General features: G+C 64.5%; 1 protein-coding gene across 2 annotated transcripts in view; it reads right to left on the bottom strand.

Moving 5' to 3' along the window:
- The window catches only part of COL5A1 (collagen type V alpha 1 chain), a 149,402-nt gene that overhangs the window by 72,112 nt on the left and 60,130 nt on the right, over positions 1 to 17,160 (bottom strand). For both annotated transcript variants that reach the window (XM_043565112.1, XM_043565113.1), the window contains exons 6-14: positions 16,238 to 16,375; positions 15,435 to 15,671; positions 14,396 to 14,554; positions 14,224 to 14,280; positions 10,349 to 10,390; positions 10,079 to 10,141; positions 2,814 to 2,888; positions 1,964 to 2,056; positions 664 to 720 (exon numbers count right to left, since the gene is read on the bottom strand). In XM_043565112.1, the coding sequence (XP_043421047.1) occupies positions 664 to 720; positions 1,964 to 2,056; positions 2,814 to 2,888; positions 10,079 to 10,141; positions 10,349 to 10,390; positions 14,224 to 14,280; positions 14,396 to 14,554; positions 15,435 to 15,671; positions 16,238 to 16,375 (921 nt within the window). The remainder of the gene's footprint in view (positions 1 to 663; positions 721 to 1,963; positions 2,057 to 2,813; positions 2,889 to 10,078; positions 10,142 to 10,348; positions 10,391 to 14,223; positions 14,281 to 14,395; positions 14,555 to 15,434; positions 15,672 to 16,237; positions 16,376 to 17,160) is intronic.

The following is a 17,160-nucleotide window of genomic DNA, read 5'->3' as shown; positions in this document are numbered from 1 at the left end:
TCTCTCCAGGATGAAGGTGACGGTGGTCTGGCACGTTCCACAGCTCAGGCCAGCATGCGGGCACCCTCACGACGAGGCAGGAGCCCCAGACGGAGGGGAGCAGCCCGAGCCAGCATGGCCGAGGAAGGTGCTGAATGCAGACCGGGGGGCAGAGAGCCAAGGCGCCCCCTAGGGAATGGGGGTGGGGGGTTAAATCCTCCGTCTCCTTGCAAACTGCAAAGGCCGCAGGCACTCCCAGGGGCTCCTGTTTGCGGGCCCTGAGCGTGCCCGGGGACACACCACACACAGCTTGTGCGGCTGGGGAGAGGAGGGCTGGGGATCCCGGGTCTGTCCGTCCCCTCACCTCACCGAAGGGCTCTTGACTTTGGAAACAGAACCATCAAGAGTTGACGACAGCCCGGAAAGAAAGAGGCTCAGAGCTCCCTGGGTCATGAGGCAGAATCAGAGCAGAGCTGGTGGGGGAGGCTGCCCAGCCCCCAGGCCACCACAGCCCCCCAAGCCCCTGCCGAAGGCCCCCAGTCCCGCTGGGGTGCCACTGACAACATGAGTGGTTGACGAGAGCTTAAAGTGTGCTCTCTCTGGGTGAGCTGGGAGCCCAAAGGGACCGACTGAGGATGTCCCCCACCCACCACGCTCCCCCTCCGTCCCCCACGTAGGACTCACCATGGGGCCGGGCCTCCCCGTTAGACCCATTGGGCCAGCTGGCCCCCTCAACGCCAGCTGCAAGGGAAAATGGGGCACACTGAGAAACGGCTAGGGTGCTGGTCCTAACAGGTGGGGCTCAGCCGGGCAGGAAAGGCCCGACGGGGCGCACCGAGGACGGGGGCCTCTGCAGGAGGGGTTTCTGACGGAGCTCCAGGAACCTGGCACCTCAGCTCCTCCGGGACCTGTGAGCCAACACGAACGGAACGGAGGCCGTGCAGGTGGAACCCGGGGGTGGCCTGCCCCACGGTGGGGATGGGCGTCCCACCCCCTCGGGTGCTGACCTCCTCCTTGTCCCCAGCCGGCCCTCGGCTCTGGAGGTCCCCCAGCCCCGCCCAGAGTGTGACCCCCCACCCCCACCCCCGCCACAGCCCAGCTCGGCCTCCTTTCCCCAAAGGACCTCTTCTGCTTCTATCCTGTGACTCAGTTCCCCCTCCCCCGCACGATGCCATTTTCATTTTGGAAAAGATTCGTTTCAGTTACAAAACCTTGTAAGCCCACGACCCACTCGGCTTCCATGAAAACGCACAGCCAGGCAAGGCCCCGTCAGTAACTCCAGCCGCAGGCGCTGGGGTTTTTCGCGCACCTCGTGGCATCACGTGGACAATTTGTCCCACGGCAACAGCTCGACGCTCAAGCTGTCCTCTAATTATCCTCACATTGTGATCACTAACATCACCTCCACGGTGCCAGAGCCACATAAATACCGCCCAAACGAGGGCTTACTTAGTTTCCCGAGATGCCCCATTACAGGTGATGTTCCACCAAACGATCACCCACCCGCCCGGCCTCATGGAACCGGGGTTCACTCTTGTCACCGGCCATCAGCAATCTGGAGCGTCATCAATCAAAACCTCGGCTCACTAACCAGCCGATTAGCAGAGAGCAGAACCGTCAGGAAGCAAATGCTCCTCGGGACCCCCAGGCCAGGCGAGGGGCTTTGGGGCCCGCGGGTGCCGTCCCAGAGGCTCTATCTCGGTCCCGCCCCATCACTGGGAGCCCTTCCAGGGGCACACGGGGTCTGTCTCTCCATCCCCCGTGCCCAGCGGAGGGCAGCAGACGGCCCCGCACGTCCGTATCCAGGGACTTGGACCCTCAGCATACACAGAGAAGCACTGAGACACCTCCCCGACCTTTCCCAGTGCTCGCCTGGGCCCCCAGACACTGGCGAGTGCACACTCACACAGTGTCCTGATCCCCCGGGAGGCGCGCCCCTCTCCCAGCCGTGTCCTGTCCCCTCCAGGTACCACGCATCACTTACCCGGGCCTGCTGCAGGATGGCCTGAGCCTGGGACTCCTGAGCCGACACCATGGGACCCTTGGAGCCGGCGTCACCGCCCCCTCCAAAGCGGAACTGCAGGTGTAAGACAGGGGGTCACCAAGGGTGCACCGGTGTGGGTGCCCACCCTGGACCCCGGGGCTTCCCGGGTGACAGCGGAGCCTGGCGGGGGTGGGGAGGCCACTGGTTGGACAGTGTCTGGCCCGAGCCCCCTCCCTGGACACGCTGCCCCAGCCCCGCCTGCCGGCTTCAGCCCTAGGGCCACCGGAAGACCCGCCCCGAGTCTGGAAAGACCTTTCTGACTTCCACGGCATCTCACTCTGAGACCCCACAGCCCCTATTTATTGCAAGAAAAAGCCAAGGGCCCAGTGCAAATGCCTGTGCTGAGGAGCCCTAGCTCCTGGCTGCACACAGGGTACCCTCAGCTGCACCTGGCCTCCCGGGTAGCACCGGGTCGCCAGCCAGAAGACTGACCTCTGGGCCAGCGGGCCCGGGCCTGGGCTCCCACGAGATCAAGGAGGGACCAGCTGGCAGCATGCCCGCTCGGGGTCCCCGCGGGGACGGTGGGAGTCTGACAAGAGGAGCAGGCTTTCAGAGCCAATGTCCCTGCACCTGAGGTGGGCCACTTGGGACCCTGGAAACACCCCAGGAGGGCCTATTGCTATGAGACAGTTGTCCCACACTGGAGTGGCCTGTGGCCAGGGGATGGTCCCCTTCAAACACAGAGCCTGGGGCCCCCTCTCCACCGAATTCTGAGCCCCAAACCCACCCACGCTGCCACCCACACACCCTGCCGTGCACCCCACCACCCACCCCCACAAATGATACTCACGGGCAACATGAGCATGGTTCCAGGAGGGCCGGGCAGCCCATCAGCCCCTGGAAGGCCTGGGCGTCCAGGGGGACCCTGTGGACAGAGGGCCCAAGACAGCTGGGTCAGGATGCAACAGGGACGGGGCAGGGCTGTGTCCAGAGAAGGAGGGCGGAGCCGCAGCCCACGAGGAAACCCACAAGGCAAGCACAGGACCAGCAAGACCCCATGGCGCGGAATGTTCCAGAATCCAAGCACAGAGGAAAGAAGGGCCTGAGAGATGTGGGCTGAGGACGAGGAAAGGCTTCAGGGGGAGAGAAAGAGGAGGGAAGAGGTTCTGAGCCGGATCCACAGAGATGTGCAGGGAGAGGTGGGAGACCCAAGTGCAGGGGGCAGAGGGGCCACCCCGGGAGGCGGGCAGTCGGCCGAGCCAGGGCCCCCAGCAGCCAGGAGCGCCCCCTCCGGGCCTGCACACCGACTGGCGGGCAGCCCAGGAGACCCAGGCCCGTTCCCCCATTTCCTCCGCCTGCCAGTGACCCGGCCCCCACGACGCTGCGTGCGGTGGCTCAGACAGAAGGCGGTCGGGGTGACCGCTTCCCCTTGCTTGGACAGACACAAGGGACCCCAGTGAACGGGGGGACGTCCGTGGGACACAGACCCCTCTCGAGCAATCTCAAGAGCCCGTGTGTCCAGATGACACGGTGGCCCCCACACGTCCTATTAATCTGGTCCCCAAAGCAGGCCGCAGACAGACACCCCCCTACAGATTCTCTAGACTGACCCTGGCCGCTCCAGAACGCTACCAATGTGAAACGGACGAGACGGTTTATTTAAAAAAAACCGTATTATCAGCCAGCCTCTTCACAAATCCTGGCAGATCCCCACCCAGCCTGAGGCAGAGGAGGTTTGCTTTGCAGACAGATGGGGGCGTGACTCCCTCCTCCCAGTGGAAAGGGACTCCCACCGGCCACACCCGGCATAACCGATGGGCGTCGGGTCCCGCGTTCGGCACCAAGGACAGCCTCGCTCCGGCAAGGTCACCACCACCACCGGAGCGCGATGCTCCAGGCAGGGAATGGAGATCACTTCCCCCGGTCCCGGCCCAGAAGCCGGGGGACGTTGGCTCTCTGGGAACCGTCCGCGCCCGAACTAACACGGGCTCCTCTCTTCTTCCGTGGTTGCTTTGACCACAGAAGTGGTCCCCGTCCTCGGGAGATGTCGTGGACCACGGAGTTGCACGAGACGGAAAGTGAAAGCCCCCGTCCCCGCCGCAGAAGTCTCCAGGGCTAAACTGCCCGTGCGGGGCAGTGGGCCGCACGCACGGTGGCTGGTGATGGGACACGTGACTACGGGTCTACGCTCGGGAGACGCTTCTCTGTCCTGCGACACCGTCCTGCCGTGTGCTTTCTCTCCACGGCACACGGCGGCCCGTTGACGAGCTTGGCCTCGCTCTGTGTAACGGCCGTGGAGTTTCCCACGCACGATGAGCCCATCGTGGACCCACCCGCCCTCTACTGGTGCGCGTTTGGCTATTTCCAACCTCCGCCGTGACACGTGCTGTGGCCGTGGACCCGCGGGCGGCTTTTTAGGGAAGTCCCGCAAGCAAACCGTGGGGCCAAAGGGCTACGCTTTCTTCTACTGCTGATGGACACAGCCACGCTGCCCTTGCCCGCATCTCGGGGGGAAAAAAAAAACAAACCCTTGCTTAAAAAAAAAAAGCATGTTTAAAAGAGGAACATCTGGAACGGGTTTGGCCACCTGGGGTTTCCGCTTGGAAACTCGGTGCCGACATCGTTCGCTGCTGAGCCCTCCGCCACGGCGTCGGTCCCAAATCAAACCCCAATTTAAGACGTAGGGTCCGTGCCTCCCCGGCACGAGACGCCAGCCACGTGGGGTCTCCGTGGTGTGCGTGGGCCTGTGTAGCACCGGAGGCCGGGGGCCCACTGGGGGTGGCCCCTCGTCCACTCTCCGCCTCCAGAGCCCCTCCTGCCATGCCCCCCACCCCTGCTCTTCCTGAGCCACGGTGCCGGGACTGCAGCCTTGGTGGGAAAGCCCTCACCCTCTCGACCGCAACCGGGACGATGCCAAGGAACGGGCAGAGAACGACCCGGGAACTGGCGGAAAGAGGGGCTTTGGAGGGAAAAGTGATGCCCCGCCCTCACGAATCCACCCAAAGCTTTAAAAACGTGAGTCTCACAGAGCAACTAACCCACGACTGCTTGAAAAACTGTCCGCGAACCTTTGCCCGGTGCCCAGGTCTGCAACCTCGTCCCCTGAGCTGGAAGGCGGGGCTACATCAGAGGCATCTTCCCATTTCTCAGGACACTGACCCCGGGCCCCCAGTGTGGCTCACTCGGTTCCACAGCCCGCGTGGGACATCGAGGGACGCTCCGGCAAGCGGGCGGGGAGGTCGCGGGGACCCTGCGCGGCTCCAGCCGCCGGATTAGAAGTGAAATAAGCAACATCACCTTTCCTGTGTCATTTGATCAGCTGGCCCCCAAATCAGTGCCCTAACTGGCTCGGAGGAGAGGGTTGCCAAGCGGTGACACGGCAGGGCTCTGGTCACACCTACACGTAGACACGAGGCGGCCACCTCCGTGTTAAGAAGTCGCTGCTGTTTCACGGGGTTTCTGGAGGCCGTTGCTGGCCCTGCGTTTGCTCAGAGATAAAGGCCAAGGGCACTTGGATCCTTGGCAAAGCCGCCGTCAGCCGCGGCTGCAGACCCAGACCCGAAGCTGGGCCCGTGAGCCCTCCACTCAGGGCCAGATGAGCCGCCCAGGGCCCGCCTCCGGGCTGCGGCGTGGGTGCACACAGCACGCGGCAGCCCGAGCCCTTTTTCCTGAAAAGGGCAGCAGGGTGTCGGGGAGAGGGGGCCCCGAGGGCCAGAGAAGTCTTTACGCTGAGATATTTTTGCTTGGCTCTTAGACCTAGAAAAGGAGAGGACCGTGGCGTGAATTCTCTAGATTCTCAGTAAGTGTGCCCTTCCTTCCTCCTTTTTAGGCCAGCGCCTGGGCAACAGGAGCTCGGGAGTGGCTCCGGACGGCCCCTTCCCGCAGCACATCTGAAAACTGGGGTCGGGAGCTGTGCCCGCAGCTGGGGCCACAGCCTCGAGTGAAGCTGGCACATTTCTCCCTCACCCCGCTGACCCCACCTGCCCCAGCCAAGCCCACCGCCCGGAGCGGGAGCGGGCATGGGGAGGAACGCCCGAGCTCTGCCCGTGGAGGCTTTCCGAGCCCCGGGAGGCTGGCAGAGCTGGACGGAGGCACTGAGATGTGCCCAGGACTATTTCTAATTCCAGCCTGCCCCCTCTCAGAAGGAGCATCCCAGCATGCTCCCTGATGTGAAAGTGGGTCCTTCTGGCTTCCGGGGGGCTCAAGGGATTAGCCATGTCTCACAGAGGGGGGATGTTCAAGCCACAGCAGGACAATGGCCCGCCACGCCCAGGGCAGGGCCATGCCACCGTGGCTCGCGGCCCTGTGGCTTATGGGACACCTTCACGTCCAGAACAGAGGCCCTTTCCCACGGGAGCACCTCCCTCCCTGCAGAATCGGACGCGCTCAGTGCCCTCCGGGGAGGGAGCGGCGAGGGAGGCCCACGCCCATCTGTGACCGCGTCCTGTGTCCACGCGCAGAGACACCGGCCGTGGGGAATTTGCGAATAACCAGGTGTGGTGGGTTGAGTGGTGGCCCCATGGAAGACGCTTAGGAGCACTAGGAGAGAACAAATCCGCACGGCCGCCCCAGGAGGCGGGAGAGAACAGACCTGCCCTGCCAGCCTCACTCACTCACACAGCCTCACACAATCCGCAACGGAACCTGCCTGTCAGGTGCCAGGGACCCAGCCTGGGTCCATTCCCCCAGCGCTGGGCATAAATCCTGCCCACCCGGGGGTAAAGCGGTGGCACAGTGGGGTGCAGTCCCCAGGGTGGTACTGGGGACCCCACACGGCACCCGTGATGCACACTCTCTCGTGGGGGAGGCGGTACCGACCGCTGTTCCTTAGGGCAGGGCTTACGAACCTTGTAAGGCACAGAAAACACATCCAAGCAAATCTCACGGGAAAGCCCGACCCTTGAAAGATAAGGAAGGGTGGGGGTGGGGGGGGTGACCCTGCCGGGGGCACTGAGTGCATCAGATTCTGCAGGGAGGGAGGTGCCTCCGTGGGAAAGGGCCTCCGTTCTGGACGTGAAGGGTCCTGAGAGGAAACCTGCACGTGGGATCCGGGCTCCCTGGGAGCACTCAGCCCCGTGGGGGATCCACAGGGCCCTCGGGACACCCGGCTTTCTTGTCCCTTGTTTCCCTCTGAGCCTGAGGATGAAAGAGGGACCGGGACAGCTGGCCCGGATCAAGCCCACCCCTGCCTTGCCTCCGCCTCGTGGCTCTCACAAGCTTTCCCTCGGCCCACCTGGGCCCGGCCGTCTGTCACTAAGGGGCGCTGGACGGGGTGATGGCTCAGGCCCCTTCTCACCTCTGACACCGCCCAAGCCCAACAGCAGCTCGGAGGAGCTGACAGCCACCCAGTTAGGAAGACAGGCTCAACTAGTCCAGGCCAGATACGAAGTAACCAATAATTAGTAACAGGAAAGGCTACAGAATCCCAGGACGGTGGAACTGGAGTGGGAGGGAGGGGCGGATCCTTCCAGATGACCCAGTGAAAACCTGTCACGTCCAGACAAGCAAATGGGGCCAAGCAGATAGGGGATCAGAACGTGCCACCCCAAAATGCGCCACTTTGCTCTGAGGACGATGTCGAGCTGACGGTAACCGAGCATCAGCAACAGCTCTCTGCCCTCCCCTCACCTGCCTTAAAGGAGCGCGTAAGTTTCCCTCTGGACAGATGGCACGAATTACCCACCACCCCCATCTGTACCAGGATGAGGACGCTCCTGATCACTGGAGACCGGGGACCGAGCGCAGGCACTGAGAAAAGGCTGCACAAGCAATCTTACCAAAACGACCCTTACCTTCCGTTCGTTTCCCTGTATGTTTCCTAGTCACTTTCCCACAATTTATCGCCCTTGGTTGAAATGGTACAGAAGCCCTCAGGTCCCTGTACATGTAAAACTTAAAACAGTAATAAAAGCGTGTGCCTGTTCTCCTATCGATGCCCTCTTTTTGTCCGTTTAATCGATAGGCCCCCATCACCCAACATAAGAGGATGGAGGGAAATTTTTTCATTCTACACAGGGATTCTGAGGTCCCCCTGCTGGCAGGTGGCAGGGTAGGATCCCGACTCTGCATCCAGTGTCCTTTGCCAGCTGATCAGCTGCGTATCCGGGAGACGTGGGCACAGAGAGGATGCTGAGCTTTGAGCAGGGACATCTCCTTAGACAATGACGGCTTACGCAGGGCCCAGAGGGTGGGCAGCGCTCGGCTCCTGGAATCGGCTCCCCCTCCCCACTCGGAAAGGAACTGGGGAGGCCGAGTGGGCTGCAGATTTCTCTCTGACTCCAAGGACAGCATGCTTCAGAGGAGCGGGTCCCTCTGCCGACCCCATCCCCAGGCCCCGTGCTCCTGGATCCTGGCTTGAATTTAGAGACACCAGTTGCTTAAACCAACGACATAGAGGAGCGGCCTTGGCTCCTCTAACAGAGCCGCTGGGTCAGGTACGGAGCACCAGTCACCAACGAGACCACCCACCCCTGGCACCGAGCCGGTTCAGCCCAAAGGCAGGGGCCAAGTGGGGAGGAGTCCTCAGTGCCAGACAGCACGTGGAACTGGGTGATGGGCAGGTGGCGGGTGGAGGGACGGACACTCGCAGCAACACCGAGGCTGACCAAGGTCCATCAGTACCCATGCACCCAGTGGATAGCATCCCGTCCTGCATCTAACGGAGATGACAGCACCTGCCACGCCGTGTGGTCCCCCCTCGCTGACGTCTGGGCTCAGGCACGCTTGTGGGGCCGTCTCACGACGGCCCCCGTGGGGGCACTTGGTCATACAGATCTTTGGGGAAAGGGCCCCCAGAGCGAGCTGGGGGAGGGACAGCAGAACCCTATGGTCTGGTCCCGTGGCCAGGGCAGAGCAGTGGCCCCGTGTCTGGAGTCGTGCCGTGTGGCAGAGAGGAGGGGCCGCACGCGGCGAGGCCGGGAGGCGTGGGAAGGCCACCAGCCACCAGCGTGGCAGGCCATCTTGTTTGCTGCCCATGCGATCTGTCCTCAGAGGCCCCCCCGCCGCACAGAACGCGGCTAACCCCAACCCCCTCGGTCAGGGCTCACCTGCTCTGTCGGCGGGCACCCCCCCCCCACGTGCCCGGCACCGCTCCAGAGCCTGACCGCCAGACCCCGATGGACTTCCTGCCACGTGGCCTCGGAAGCAGACCCTAGCCATCCCTCCACACGACCAGACGCGGCCACCGGGCCCCATCCACGCGCCCTCCCTGCACGTCAGGTCCACACTCTCTGGGCGGTGTGCCGGGCCCTGGGGACAGCCATCCATCAGGACACACACACGCTCCTGGTTTCTCCCATCCACAACCTGGCCACCCGATAACTATCTGTGCCCACGTCGATATTCACGGGACCAGAAAGAAGAAAGGAGACAAGCGGGGCAAGAACCCCATGGCTGCAGTACCCCAAAACTCCACTAGGTGTCAGAAAGACATTGTGGCTCAGCCTTCACCTCAAGGGCAGCGACCTGGGGACACATCCCTTTGCTCTGGGGACCTCAGGATGCATCCCTTTGACGGAGGAGGGGGGAGAACAGGGGGGAGGGACATGTCCCTTGGACCGGGGGCGGGGGAAGGGGGACTCCTGGACGGGTCCCTGTGACTGGGGAGGATCCTGGGACATGTTCCTTTGACCGAGGGAGACCCCGGAACGAGTCCCTTTGACCCAGGGCAAGCCCTCCTATTCAGTGGCTTGATTTCCAACAAGGAAGACAGAGTGCGGGGAAATCAAGGCCCAAGAAGCTCACATACTAAGGAAGGACGGATGTAGGTCCCAATCCCAAGTGACGTGGACAACACGTGGACAGCCTGACATCGCAGGCCACAGGGCCCCCTGTGAGCTGGTCGCAGCAGCCTCAGCGGGACTCAGGCCTGGCACACTCTTGCCCTTGCAGGTGCCATCTGCCCCAGGCTCGGGGCTGGGCAGCACTCGAGCTCCCTAAATTTCCGAAGACGGACGCAATGAGGGGGTGGCGGGAGGGGTGAGGGGACCAGGGGCAGTTTGGAGAAGAAAGCTGATATACCCGTGCACATGCGAGGACAAGGCCAGCTACGGAGCGGAAAGGCACGCGGACAAGCCCACAGAGCGTGTGGTCCCAAGGAGCGGAGTCACCCCTTACCCTTTCTCCAGGGTCACCCACTTGGCCGGTGGGTCCCATCGTTCCCGGAGGTCCTGGGAGACCCTGGAATTAAAATCAGGACAGAATTCAGATACAGTAGCAGGGCAACACCCCATTCCCGCCTTGCTTCAGGGGAGGGTGGGGGTGGGCCCCGGGGGGTCTGCAGAGATGGGTGCCCCCTCTTTTCCATCCAGGACCTTCAAGGGCTGTCACTGACCCCGCACCCCCAAGCACCCCCCACAGGCCCAGGAAATTAAACACAACACTCACTGCGGGGCCTTCGGGGCCCGGCGGCCCCTCCATAAGCATGCCCTGGAAAAGACAGGAGACAGCGTCTGAGACCCCAGGACCCCGTCTCTCCTGAGATCGCAGCACGGGTCCGGACCCCCGGCAGGGTGACCCTGTGAGGGTCACAGACCTGGGCCTTGGAGTGCATGCCCACCAGGGGCCCAGAGCAAGGAGGGGACGTGGCCAAGACCGTGGGACCCGCGGCCGCCTTCTTCCCAAGCCCCTCACCCTGCCACTAGGCCCCCTGCCTGACGGCCTTTATGGCCAAGTGGGGACAAGGCCTCCTGCCCCCCGCCCCCATCAGCCTGGGCCCCAGAAAGGCCCGATGCGTAGCAGAGGGGGTCAGAAGACAGAGCTCCCTGGCCCGGGTCGTGCCCCCCACTCCTGGGCATCGGCTTCCAGCCCCTTCCCAGGGCAGGACCTTCCTCCCGCAGGATGAGGGAGAGCTGTCAATGCCCGGGCCGGGCAGCCCCAACTCCCTCTGTGTCTCTTCCCACTCCAGGGGGCTCCGAGGCAGTGCACAGCCTTGTAGGAGGGAAGGGGTCTCCTGGCCTCTGCGGGGCCTCGCTCGCTGAGAACACAGCAGGCATAGTCTCTGGGGGTCCCGGGACCAGCAGGCTTCAGCCACCCGGGGCTGGCGACACAGCCACGCCCCCGCCCCCGATTCTTGAGACTGCCGGGACAAGGGTCAGGGAGTCGGATGTCCCTGGCCCCCCGGGGCAGACCTTGCGCCCCTGCTCCCCCAGACCAAAGAGAGCGCGGACTGCTTCCCCACCCCCGGGGGTGGCGTGTGCCTCTGTGCCCGGACTCTGCTTCCACGGTGACCAGCGGCCTTGAGAGACCTGGGGGGGGTGGGGGGGTCTCCCAGGGGGAGGACGGGGCACGCCCCGCCGAGGCTCGCAGACCCGCGCAGGCGAGGTCCTCCGACCCCCCAGCCTCCCCGCCGGGGCTCCCCGGTCACTGCCGACGCGTGTTTACACAGATGTGCGCTCAGAGGACTATTTGTGCTTGAGATACACACAGGCAGTTCATCCAAATAGCTTTCGAATTTCCTCCTCTGACAAAGGCAGCTGAGAAGGCTCAGAAACCGGGCTGGGGTCAAGCGAGAGAACTCTGGCCGCGGCGGGGCCCGGGGCCCACAGCCGTCTTCCCAGACACGCCGGCCGTTGTTCTCGGGGAGCTGGGGTGCTGCTGGCCACAGATCTCACGGGAGCCTGGGCGGGGAAGGAGGCCGGAGGCCGGGGCGAAGGGGCCCAGCACAGGGAGCCCAGAGTGCCCACCAGGGAACAAGGAAGGCTTCTTGGACAGGGGAGAGCAGTGGCCTTCCTGCGGGGCCCTAGCCGGGTCCGCGCCCCACCAGGGTGCAGGCGCCAGTCTCAGAATTCGGCGGGGAGAGTCCCCGCGAGTGACGGGCTCAGCGTCTGCCCAGCTCAGGACAACTCTGAGTGCGGGGGCGTCCCCCCCTTACACAGCACAGAACAGAGCCTCCGAGGGACGTCCACCGGGTAACACAGGACACGGAGTCTGGGGACTGGTCCCCGGAGGCCCAGGACAGCCAGGAGCCGATAGACCTGAGTCCCCTGAGCTGACAGGATTTCTGCCTTTCAAGGGGCCCCTGACCCCGCCGGAACATGTGGATCCGAGGGGAAACGGCGGCCGTGTCCCTGGCTTAGAGGGAGCCAGGGAGCTGGTACCAAGAGCCCCTGTGACATGAGTCCACCTCCCCAGAGGCAGGGCGCTGGGGCAGGGCGGGGAGAGCGGAAACAGGGGCCACCCCGCCCTCTGCGGTCAGCAGTCAGCTGTGAGACCCACGCTGGCCGGCTCCCAGGACTCGGCCATCTGTTTACAGAGCTAAGACTTTGAGAGCATCTCTGGGTTGAGAAACTGTGACTGTTTACACAGTGTCCCTGGGGGACCGGCGAGGGCCCTGTGGACACGTGGAACAGACTGGGGACTGGGAAGGACACAGCGCTGGGGCCAGAGGAGGGAGCCCTTCCCTAACTGCGCCCAGATGCCTCGGTTTCCCTCACTTTGTGTAGACACGCTGTCTGTGTGGGACCGTCTCTCCTCTGTCAGCCCCTCCTCCGCACCCCCCGCCCCCCAGCAGCTCACCTCCATGTGACCAATCTGGCAGCTGCGAGCAGACAGGAAGCTCACCCAGAAGGTACCAGCCTGGCCTCTCCCCAGGCCTCCCTGGAGGCCAGGCACCTACCTGCCCTGGGGCCCCACGTTCTTCCCAGGCAGGACACCCTGCCTGCCTCTAAGGCCATGCAGACCCCACAAAAGGCACCCCAAGTCAAGAGCGGATGCACTCGGGGACCAGACTGTCTGGGCACACGTGCAGTCAGTGAGATCAGCTCAGCGACACTGCTGGCTCACCTCTGGCCGGGGCGGCCCGTAGTGACCGCGGCAAACCCACTGTCCTCTTGGGGAGCCCCCACCCAGGCCACCCACGGCACCGCGCTCCGCCCCAGCCCACCTTTCCCCTGGGCCTGGTGTCGGGATCTTTCGTGTTGCTGAGCAGGAGGCCGCCTGGCACTGGCACCCGCTCAGCACCTCCACACCTTCCCCTGCACCGCCACCCCCCACCCCCAGATAAGCCCTCCTTGGACCCGCAGGGGGTAGCGGGAGAGGGTGTTCTCAGCCTGAGAAAAGCATGTGTGTCCAGCGGCCACGGCCCAGTGGGACGGACAGGCCCCATCCCCGGGGCCGGCCTGGAGGGAAAACACACAGCCCCGGGGGACAGCCTTTGCCATCATCCAGCTGCTTCCGCAGGCCGGGCAGGGCGCCAAGCCGGAGGGCTCTGCCCAAATCGCCCGCTGGGGGCTCCACCCCAGAGACGGGCCACATCCCGCCTGCCCTAGCCACGGGGCTTCGGGTCCCTCTGGGGGAGACCAGCGGTTGAGGTCCTAAAAGCACCGGAGGAGAGAGGCCACAAAACTCCCCGTCCCAGGAATCCGAGGTCGTGAGGCCCTGGGAGCCCTGATGTCCCGGCCCAGGCCCAGCCACCGGGAGCCACGTTCTGGCGGCAGAAGCCTTAGCCCAGCTCCCCCTTGTGACCAGCCTCGGTGCAGGACATCGGCCTTCCCCTCCGACACACGGACGACGTGGCAGGGTGGACCTCGGCCAGCCCCTCCCCGTTGTCGTGTCCACGGCCGCTGCCCGGCCCACACCACCGTGGCCACCACACGCGGCCGCAGGGCCCACCCCAGCAGGCTGACCACGTGGCGGCCCGTCCGCCCAGGGGTCAGGGCCTGAGCTCGGCAGCTCTCAGACCACCGGGGGGCCCCTGGTGCCCCTGGCAGAGGACCCGGCAGCAGGGAGCGGCCGCTGCGCCCCCGGGACCCCCCCCCCAGCCCCTCATTCCATCACAGCCCTGTACTTGCCGTGACCCCAGCCTGCTAAAGCAAAGTTCATCAAAGTCCCTGCACGCGGCTTCACCAGTTCCCGCAAGCTGACCCCAGGCGGTGGCAGTGCCGGCCTTGGAGCGGCAGAGTCCGTGGCTGAACCCCTGCACTGCCCGGCCCGGCCCGAGGGGCCCCGCCAATCCCCTGACCCCTCCAGCGGCTTCCCTCCCCCCCACGGGTTCCGAGTCCCTCTCCTCAAGGTGCTGGCGGCCAGCATGGAGTGAGGCGCTCAGACCGCACGTGCACAGCGCGGAGGTCTCGCCAGCTGGAATCCCAGGCTCCTCCGTCAAGGTCTAGAACATCCCCCCGCCTGAGGCCCTTTCCTCCAGCCTCCGCCCCAAGCACGTGAGGCGTCCATGAGGGGCCCCGTGGGTCGGGCCGCGTCCTGCATGATCCACACGACCCACCACCCCCACCGACTTCAGAGAGGGGACGAGAAAGCGTCCTTACTGGTTCAATGATGGCAGGCTCTCCCTTCTGGCCCTTCTCTCCTCGGGGTCCTTCGATCTGGGTTCACAGAACACAGGGGGGCAGAGAATGAGGCAGAGAAGGGAAAGGAAGGCCCGACCTCACCGGATCCCAATGGCTCACGGCCGGCCGGCCCCAGCCCCGCAGCCCTCACCCCTTCGTAGATGGTGTCCTGGTTGGCGGGCATGCCTGGCCCTATCTCCGACGGGGACACCGTGGGGTCGTAGTAGGGGTCGTAGTAGGTCTCGTCCAGGTTCCTGATGGTTTCTTCCGTAAACTCGCCTTCCAAGTCATCTTCCGGAGGCGGAGCAGGCTGGGAGGGAGGGGAAGCGGGGGTCACCGGAGGACGGCAGGGACGGGGGCCTCCCAGGAGCCCGGTCGAACGTGCTGGGGCAGGCAAGTCACACATCCTCCCCTCCCGCCACAGGGAGACGTCACCCCAAGCCCCACAGCACCCCATGGGAAGCTAAGGCCGCACCGGGATCGGCACGCCGTGGGGAGGGGAGGCGGGTGGTGTTGGGGGCTCCGCCCCAGGGCCTCGCGGTCTGGGGGTAACATGCCTCCCATCCCAACCCACGGATGGGGGTGGGGGTTGGACCCCTCAGAACCCAGGCATCTGCTCAAGGCCGTCAAGACTCAGGCTCCATGCGATGCCCTTACTGCGCACTGCACGAACATCCCCCCCGCACCGGCCCCCGACCCTACAACTCGCCTACAGCGCCTGGACCCGTCGTGCCACCTCCTGAATGAGGACAGGGATCAAGAGGCAGCGAAACCGCCCAGGGTCAGCGGACGGGCCTCAAGCCCGGTCTGCCTGGCGGGAAAGCCCTCGGTGGCAGCCGGCACAACCTGCCCTCGTGCCTCCTCCTGGTCCAGACCCCCAGCTTGTGCCCCTGCCCTGCCCGGCCCCCTCAGGCCCCAGACAGGGACGCTGCAAACACGCGCATCCCCATCCGTCCCCACGGGAACCCCAAGACACCAGGCAGACGGGGCTCATTTGCCCATCTGCAGATAAAAAATAGACCACGGTGTCACAGGCTCGGCAAGTCAGGGGCCCCCAACCCGGGGGCCGGGGGCCGGGGAGCAGGGAGCCAGTCCGGGACCCCCGAGGTCAGAAGCGGAGGAAAGAGGGAGCCCCGGGCCCTCATCCAGCCCCCCCCTCCCTCCCCCCTGCTCGCAGGGGAAGCAATTACATTGGAGGCGTTGGCCGCGCTGGTCGTGCTGGTGGGAACCTCGGCCCCTGCGCCGCGATCGGGGGGCAGGTCGGGATTCTCGAAGTCCTCGTAGTTCAGGTCCTCATAAGGGGCGGGCGTGTAGTAGTCCTCGCTGGGCATGTAGTCGTAGACCCCGAGGCCGGGGTCGTCCTCCTTCCCGGCCCCCTCGCTGGTGTCGGGCACTGAGGGGGCTGCCGTGGGGGCTGCGGTCTGCTCCTGAGAGCGGGGAGCGGAGCGGGAGTCAGGGAGGCGGGGGCCCAGGGGAGCGCCGTCCGTGGCCTAAAACCCCTGATCCTGCACTTGAGAAGGGTGAACTGTATCTCCAGGTTTAAACGGGTTTTTTTTTAAGTTTACTTATTTTGAGAGAGAGAGAGAGAGAGAGACAGCAGGGGAGGGGCAGAGAGAGAGGGAGAGAATCCCAAGCAGGCTCCACGCTGTCAGCACGGAGCCCAATGCGGGGCTTGAACCCACGAAGCCCCGAGATCGTAACCTGAACCGAAACCAAGAGTCGGATGCCCACCCCACTGGCCACCCAGGTGCCCCTGTATCTCCGGGTTTAAAAGGAAGGCGCCAGACTGAAAGCAACGTGCCCCTTCACACCTCTGTCTGCTGTCCACACGCCGTGGTGGAAAGCCCTCCGCCCAACCTCCCCGGCAGCACAATGCACAGAAGGTCACTCAGTCACCCGGTCACCGGTCCCCTGCCGAGCGTCCACCCGCCACCTCCCGGCGGCCACGGTGCCCTCCTGCCCCCCAGGGCCCCGAGGCCTGCAGCGCCCAGACCTCGGCAATCTCTGTGGTCTCTCTAGCAGCTTCCACGGGCTTGTTGGTGGGGGCAGGCTCCTTGCCCGGGTCCTCTGTGTCCTCGTAGTAGGGGTACTCGTAGTAGTACGCGTCACCTTCCCCTTCTCCTTCTGGGTACTGAGAGCAAATTGGGGCCGTGTGAGGAAGGCGGCGCCCCACGAGGAGCCACGCTGCTCTCCTCGCCACCCAGGTTCAGCCAGGAACAGCGGGCACCGGAGAGTCGTGCCCCACTCTGGGTGCGAACCCGCCTGCGGCCCCGAACCAGCTTCCGCCCCCTCCAGCTCCTTGGACAGCAGAGTCAGCCCCGCGAGAAGCACAAGGGAGGACATGGGGGCCCCAGGTCCCCTTCAAAGAAAGTTGAGTCCTAAAAGGTACAGACGTGCTGATGCTTTAGGACCAAGGGCCTGGACAGCCGGCCAGACTGTGGCATCTTGTGACAACACTGCTGTCACTCAGGATCCCCTGCCCTCTGCTGAGGCCCAAACCATAGCGACAGGAAAGGTGTCACCCTCAAAACAGGGGCAGGAGTCCGGCCAGAAGGCCTCAAAGACCTGCCTGGGCCATGGGACCTCGGCCTCACGAGGGACATCCTTCCTCTTCTGACTGGTCGCCACAGAAGGAGGCCAGAGGACTCATGAGAGCAGGTTGAACACGACAGAAGACATGAGTCACCTGTGACCAGGAGGTGGGAGGATCTCCACTCGGAAAAGGTGGGGAGAACGCCAAGTGGGCTTAAGCAAGGTGCTGCCGACGCGGGGCGGGTGGGTGAGCAGGATTCCACAGACCACGAGCCTCTGACTCTCGCCCAGTGGGTTTATTTTGAACACTGGTCCCCCGGCTTTTGTGTCCCTCCACTCCTGCCAGCCTGCCTGCCCTGCCCCCCACCAAGGGGCCTGCCTACA

Source organism: Prionailurus bengalensis, chromosome D4, assembly GCF_016509475.1.
Source record: "Prionailurus bengalensis isolate Pbe53 chromosome D4, Fcat_Pben_1.1_paternal_pri, whole genome shotgun sequence".
NCBI classification, from domain to species: Eukaryota; Metazoa; Chordata; class Mammalia; order Carnivora; family Felidae; genus Prionailurus; species Prionailurus bengalensis.
Note: the sequence above shows the minus strand (reverse complement) of the source record. Positions and strands in the feature narration are given on the sequence as shown.